At 38.5% G+C, this 7,521-nt stretch overlaps 1 protein-coding gene across 1 annotated transcript; it reads left to right on the top strand.

Moving 5' to 3' along the window:
• The first annotated feature begins 3,789 nt into the window (after nucleotides 1-3,789).
• LOC143610866 (receptor-like protein EIX2) lies at nucleotides 3,790-7,237 on the top strand. The gene has a single exon (XM_077085226.1). It carries the CDS (start codon nucleotides 4,084-4,086, stop codon nucleotides 7,012-7,014), a length of 2,931 nt encoding a protein of 976 aa, XP_076941341.1. The 5' UTR covers nucleotides 3,790-4,083; the 3' UTR covers nucleotides 7,015-7,237.
• The last annotated feature ends 284 nt before the right edge of the window (nucleotides 7,238-7,521 follow it).

The following is a 7,521-nucleotide window of genomic DNA, read 5'->3' as shown; positions in this document are numbered from 1 at the left end:
CTTCCCCGTCTTGATGGGTTGCCCCCATACCTTCCCGAAATTCCTCCCTTATTTCCCTCCCACTCCCTTAACTTGGAACCCGTGTCTTTTCCCCAAACAAAAGCTCGGACTCTGTCCATCAACTGATCAATGGTGGTTGGAAAATCTTCCCCCAACTTTTCTGAGTTGGGAGAACCGGACCCCATTAATGAATCTACTGATTTTCATTACCTCCGGTACTCCCTTTATATTCATGCTTTCAGAAATATACCTCTCCATGAATTGTTCTGCTTTATCTTCATCTCTCCTTCGTATATGGAGAATTTCGTTGGGATTCTTCATGGCCTTTCTTTGCTGACTGAAATTTCGGAGGAGCTTCTCCCTTAACTCTTCATAACTGTCAATGCTTCCTGGCTCGATACTATCAAACCATACCCGGGCTCCCCGAAATCAGCGTCTGGGGGAAGATAAGACATCACACCGGCATGGACCAACCACTCACCAGCCTAGCTCCCCGATAGGCATGTAGATGGTCTTCTTGATCTTGCGTGCCATCATATTTGTCGACCGTTGAGGGATATTTTAATTTAGGGGGTAGTGGGGCTTCCGCTATACGTTTAATGAACTTGGAGACATCAGATGTGTCCCTGGGTCGGTATGGACCGTCCAGCGGGTCCCCCGATACTTTCTCCTTCCCCTTAGCAGTGGATAGGAGAGTTACCAGAGATTCTATCAGCGCATCGGGACCCCCGGAGGGGATGCTAGGACCTTTTGTGTTCACCTGCGACCCAGGCGTCTGGAAAGAGAGCCAGGTCCAAAGTGTTTCTAGTTTTTCCTTTTTCTCTTCTTCATCTAAGAAGGCTCTTAGAGCATCCCTATGAGCTAGTATGAACTCCGGGGTGACTTTCCATTCCTCTCTCTCTCCATCTTCTTCTCGAGGCTCTTCCTCCTCCCTCTCTCGGCCGGTGATATCTTCCACCAGGATGGGTCCTCCATCCCTCGGTCGAGCCTCGGGTTCCTGATGAACTTCGCTTGCTTCTTCGTTAACGGCGTGACCTTTCCCTGAACCCGAAGGGAAAGGAGGCGGCACGTTTTTTATGGTTTGATCAGCCATTCTTGGATGTTGAGGTAAGACCCGTGATCAAGAGGTCCCACGGATGGCGCCAATGTTGGATCCTATTCCAGTTGACCGGGAAAGGCTCCTAACGATTACAAGAATGGGATTGGTACAAAGTGTGTGGTGTAAAGTGTGTATTGTATGTTGTGAATGAATGAATACAAGTGTTATGCCCTTCCCTATTTATAGACAAGAACATATATATACATGATCCTATGGTTTATTGTATTCGGCCGAGTCCTTTGGTTCGATCTTGTTTCCTGCGGGCCTTGCTTCCTTCTCAGATCTTTACCTCCTGGTTCTTTCCTCTTATCCTGGGATATGTGTACCTTGGGCCACCAACCGGATTGGACGTGCTGCATGAGTTTCCCCCGTAAACCATTTTCCCTCCAAACCATCTTCTAGAACTTCTTATGTTATTGGGCTTGCCTTTGTTGGGCCTTTCTTGGATTATTGGGCCAGGGGCCTGCCCATGAGTCCGCCTCATGGGTAGGCTCTTCAATTGGTTTTTTTAATTGCATGCGCTTCAAGCTTAAAGGAACTAATTTTGAGCTTTAAAGATGACGAAGAATCAAGTTATGGATGAAGGAAAGCAAACGGGGGGTCGGAATGACTCATGAGCATTAAGAAAATGGAAATAGGATATTGTGTATAGGGTCCACCGTAAATTAAGGCAGCTCCACCATAAATTACGGTGTAGTCTGGCCGTAAAGGACACCTTAAGGCAAAAGTGAGGAATTGTAAAGGACATAGCCCACCGTAAATTATGGTGGAGCCACCGTAAATTACGGTGGGCTTGACGCATAAAGTCGGTTTTTAGTTATTTCTTCCATATTTAATCCCGATTTAACCCTAGGTTGAAAGTTCTTCATACCCTATCCACCAAGGACGATTTTGGGGCTTTGATTCATCATCTTAACACCTTCCTGTCACTAAATCTTCCACTGTTTCATCCTTCAAATCTATAATTGAGCTAATAATGATGCAGAGGCAAGGCTAACTATTTGTGACCACTCCAGGTGTAGGGTTTGAATATGAACTGAATATTTTATTATTGTTACAATATTGGGATTTAGTTTGGTTGATTGAACCTTTATGTTGGTTTGAATCGATTAAACAGTTGTTTTCTTTCTTGAATTTACATTTATCATCAATTATTTGGTTTGTGCTCATCAGCATTTAGGATTAAGTTTTTATCGTCATTGAACCGTTTACCATTAATCACTGATAGATGCTAGGTTTTTCATTAACGAATTGGCAATTAGGTAGACAGTGTTTAGTTGTGTCAATTCATTGGATTAGGTTATGTAAATCATCATAACCAAACTAATGTGTCTTGTAATTATTTGTCTGCTTTAATAAACGAATTTTGTCTATGTGATTCCCCCATTGGTATAAGTTTATTCAGTTAGTTCATTGCATTACGTGAACCTAAGTTTTGTCATCGCTTTATCTCATAGTTTCTAGTTTACAACCAAATCAATATATAAATTACTTGGCATCGTTTGTCCATTGAGTTAATTAAATTAGTGAAAAATGAACATGAATTGCACTTTCCAATGATTTCTCTTGGAGAGGAACTTAGTTACCAGTACTAGTTATATGTATTTAAGTCTTATAAATACTTGTTTTTAGAAAAACATTGTTTAATTACTCATCACCCCATTCAGTTGCGAAAATCTGTCTTGATAAGCTTCACTTTAGAAAAACATTTTTTAACGGTTGCGGTTGCAACGAGTAAAACCAACGCTAGCTTCAATATTCAATAAACCAAAAGAAAAGGTGGTGTTCTCTCTGGTTTAGCAAGGTCACACTTTCTACCGAGTTTTGCAAATTTATCATCTTCATTTAAAGTGTGATAAAAGGTTCTAAGATCACCCGAAATACACCATCTTTCTTCATTAAAAAAATCGTTCGGATACGTCTTAGAAAATGTCATTATCTTATATATGCCAAACTTAAAAAACGAATCACAAGGATTTAAACCTGCCATATTTTGTAACAAACTAGTTGAGACCTCACTGAATCCATTTCCAAGTTTTTGAATTTGCATATACAAAACCGTATTAAAAACCTCAACCTCAAAATGATGTCAATTAGTAATGACATTTTTTTGGTTTCTTTGATTACCATAAACCCTAAACTCCCAGTCAATTTCAATTTAAACACAAACCATAAATCTCTAATCATTTCCAATTTACATTATCTAAATATCCATTAACTATTATCAATCATTCAGTTGGCCATAAACAATACCAAAGAAAATATTTGTTTTTCACTACCGACGAAAAGTTGAGGGGTAGCGGAGGCTACCCCTAGTTCTCAACTAGGTTCGTCCCTAATAATACGAGATGTTTATTCGTTTGTGTTTCCGGTTATTAATTCGTTCTTATTGTTTTAGTTTGACATTTCTAAACATCGTAGATATTTTTTTTTGTCAATTTATACTTTTTGACCACAAACATAAAGCTTAACTTGCACTCAATGGCCAATATTGATGAGGCATGACAGTTTTCTTTGTGCGTGTTGTCAGGGAGTTTACTTTTAAGTGCTGTCAAGTCTTGTGACCAAATACATATATGTAAGCCATGTGAATAGAAGAATTTTGCCAAAAGTTACAAATTCATAATTAATCAGTTAGATCTGTCAGTCAGCGAAATTATCTGAAACTTTCAAAAAATATCGGTGCTTGTTTGTAAAGCATTGCATTCCTTATCAATTCATACTTTTTCATAGGACATGTTGTTGACTTGGAAAGTATTTGTGTGAAGTAAAAGAAAAACAGAGAACCCTGCAATGATTAGATGTTTGTGGATACAAGTTGCTGTATTGACTTCCATGTCTTCCATTGCAATAAATTTCTATTCATTTCTAGATCTATAAATGAACCAATTTAGTTAATCTCAAGAACCCATCACTTCATCATAAGAATCCATCTTTACATAAATATTTTTTTACTAGCTTAATCAGGGTCGTGGGATTAAGTAATGGGGAATCAGTGGGGTTTGGGGATCCATTTCATTTTTGTAACCATATTTCTGGTTGCAGTTGCAAATACCGGTTTGGGTGCTCAAAATGTCACGGTGGCTTGTATTGAGCATGAGCGACTAGCTCTTCTCAAGTTCAAGCACAGTGTCATTGATGACAATAATATGTTGTCATCATGGGTTGAAAATGATTGTTGCCAATGGGAAAGAGTCACTTGTGATGGTGTCACCGGAAGTGTTAAAAGTCTCCATCTAGGTGCTGTTATTGGTCTTTCATCTTATGAATACTTAGTTAGTAAAGAGTTGGACACTTCTTTAGGGGGGTTGAGGCGTCTAAAATACTTGGACTTGAGTGGGAACGATTTTCAAGGAAGTCGGATCCCTCGGTTCATAGGATCCTTGAAACAACTTGCTTACCTCAATCTCTCTAATGCATATTTTAGTGGTATTATTCCTCATCACCTTGGAAATCTTTCCAATTTAAAATTTCTTGATCTCAGTTCAAGTTCAAAGGGAAATCCCCATGAGCTGATGGCAGATGATTTGTCATGGATTTCCGGCCTTTCGTCGCTCGAGCATCTTGATATGAGTACTGTTAAACTTAGTCGAGCAAAAAACCTTGACATGGTGCTTTACATGACTCCTTCGCTGAAGGCGTTAAGTTTGTCATTTTGTGATCTTTCCAATGCCAATCTTGGTCATGTTCATAATTTGAGCACGTCACTTTCTAACATCAAATATCTGGATCTTAGCATAAATTCTTTCAAAGGTCAACTCCCTCAATTTTTTCAGAACATGACATCCTTACAATTCCTCGATCTTTCATCATTTGCTTTTAGTCCGGCATGGAACTTTGCAAACTATATAAGCACGGTTCCCTCTTTATTAGAGCTTCTTTTGTCAGATTGTAAAATCAAAGAGACACATCTATCTCATACTATTAATAATTTCACTACCCTTTCTAACATACAGTACCTAGATCTATCTGATAACGAGTTAACCGGACCCATCCCGACATTCCCTGGAAAACTTATTGAACTTAGTCTTAAGTTTAATAACTTGAGTGGTTCAATCCCAAATTCTCTAGGAAATTTAAGATTATTGCAAATATTAGATCTATCAGGCAATAAGTTAACGGGTCCCATTCCGGCATTCCTTGGGAAACTTACCGAACTTTACCTTTCTTTTAATTACTTGAATGGTTCAATTCCAGAATCCTTTGGGAGATTAGCTGCTTTAACACGTTTGTTTCTAGGTTACAATGACTTAAGTGGGACTATTCCTGTTTCAATTGGGCAACTCTCTAAGCTCCATTCTCTTGACGTCTCTTACAATTCTTTGGAAGGAGTAGTTTCAGAAGCCCATTTTGATAAGCTCTCGATGTTGAAGTACTTTATTATAGCATCTAACCATAATTTGACATTTGACGTTTCATATGAGTGGCAACCTCCATTCCAATTGATAATACTTGATCTCAGTTCTTGCAAGATTGCAAAGGGTTTTCCGCAGTGGCTTCGTAATCAGAGGAAACTTTATCAGTTAGAGTTGTCTAATGTAACCATTTCAGGACCACTGCCCACATGGTTCCGAAACTTGCCCATCATTCCTTTCATAAATCTCTCCCACAACAACCTTAGCGGGCCTTTGACCAACCTTCCTAGTGGGGATGCTGGGGACACTTATATTGATGATGATTCAGTAATCGAGATCACTGAACCAGGATTATATGTTCAAAATAACATTTTTAGTGAATCGATTCCAAGGTCCTTGTGCAAGAGGATAGATATACTTATTCTGGATCTTTCTGGAAATAGGTTAACTGGGGAAATTCCCCAATGTTTTAAGAATCTGCAACAATTGCAATTCATGAGATTAAGCTCAAATAAGTTATCCGGCGGCATTCCAAGTTTCATAGGGAACTTTTTATCATTATCATCATTAAACTTGAATGAAAATAACTTTAGTGGCGAGCTTCCTACAGAAATTTGGAATTTAAATGGGTTAAAGGTTTTAGATTTGGGTGATAATACATTCTGCGGAAAATTACCGGAATGGATTGGAGAAAAAATTAAATCATTGCACCTTTTTAGGTTACACAATAATAACTTCGGAGGAGGAATTCCTCGATCATTGTGCAAAAATGTTGGTCTTCAAATATTGGACGTTGCACGAAACAACTTAACTGGAACAATCCCTCATTGTCTAGGAGAGTTGCGAGGCATGGCTAACCTAAAATCTAATGTGATTCCTGACTTCGTTGATCGTGAGGAGAGGGTGATTCAGGTATTGAAAGGCATTGATCTTGAATATACGAAAACATGGTATTTTGTCAAAAACATGGACCTTTCAAGCAATAATTTGGTTGGAGAAATACCTGTAGAGTTGACGGCACTTCGTGCATTGGTGGGTCTCAATTTGTCCAATAATCATCTTAGTGGAGGCATTCCAAAGAGCATTGGAAACATAACAGCATTAAATTCCCTAGATTTGTCAAGAAACAAGTTGAGCGGGTTGATTCCTCCAAGCATTGCAGCGTTGACTTTTTTGAGCCATTTGAATTTGTCAAACAACAACTTCTCGGGCCGTATTCCAACAGGAAATCAATTGCAGACCCTCGTCGATCCATCAATATATGCTGGGAACAAAGGTCTGTGTGGAGCTCCATTGCCAAAGAATTGCTCCAATCATGAAGGCCCACTCCCATCGTCCAAGAACAAATATGAAGTAGATCATGAGCCCAACAAGGTATTGGTTTATCTGGACATTGCGTGTGGTTTTGGAACAGGTTTTTGGGTTGTTATTGTAGTTTTGTTGTTGAAGAAGCAGTGGAGGCATACACTTTTTGTGTTTTCTCAGGAGACCATGGACAAGTTACATGTTGTAGTCATGGTAAGAATCAACAAGATGAAGAGAGGAAGAGAAGCCACATAGATCGACTCAAATGCAAGTAATTCACATATATATTATCATTTTTTTAAATACTGCATTTAGGATTTTATATTTGTAAGACATGTATGTGTTGGTTGTATGTTGTGGGTGTGCATAAATAGATTTGTTACTTCTTATCCCAGGCACAGGCACACTTGGAGAGCGTAGTACAACAAAGAGTTGGTATTTTCATGATTTTAATTGTTTCCCATGTTATTACCGCAATGACATGATTGTTTGTTATCTTAAAGCAGAGATGTTTCTAACATAAAACTATAATTTTACTTGGTATACAAAATTGCACATGTACACGATTCTTACTTATCTAGGAGCTGATATGTTCACGGGTCTTTTCTATTAATACACGATAATTAAATGTAATGGACGAAGGGTTAATTTGGTTTCTAAGCTGGTACAAAGAGTTTCTTTCTTAAAGAAATCTTATGGCATGACGGAAAAAAAAAAGAAAAAAAATATATATATATTTCAAATTATCTAAGACAACAGAGA

Source organism: Bidens hawaiensis, unplaced genomic scaffold (genome assembly GCF_021521415.1).
Source record: "Bidens hawaiensis isolate Kalapana, Puna unplaced genomic scaffold, B.hawaiensis_p1.1 tig00028528_1, whole genome shotgun sequence".
Classification (NCBI taxonomy): domain Eukaryota; kingdom Viridiplantae; phylum Streptophyta; class Magnoliopsida; order Asterales; family Asteraceae; genus Bidens; species Bidens hawaiensis.
This window is presented reverse-complemented; position numbering and strand designations above follow the sequence as displayed.

What these genes read in the sequence shown, in the direction of transcription:
- LOC143610866 (XM_077085226.1), top strand. Translation starts at nt 4,084, where the DNA reads ATGGGGAATCAGTGGGGTTTGGGGATCCATTTCATTTTTGTAACCATA.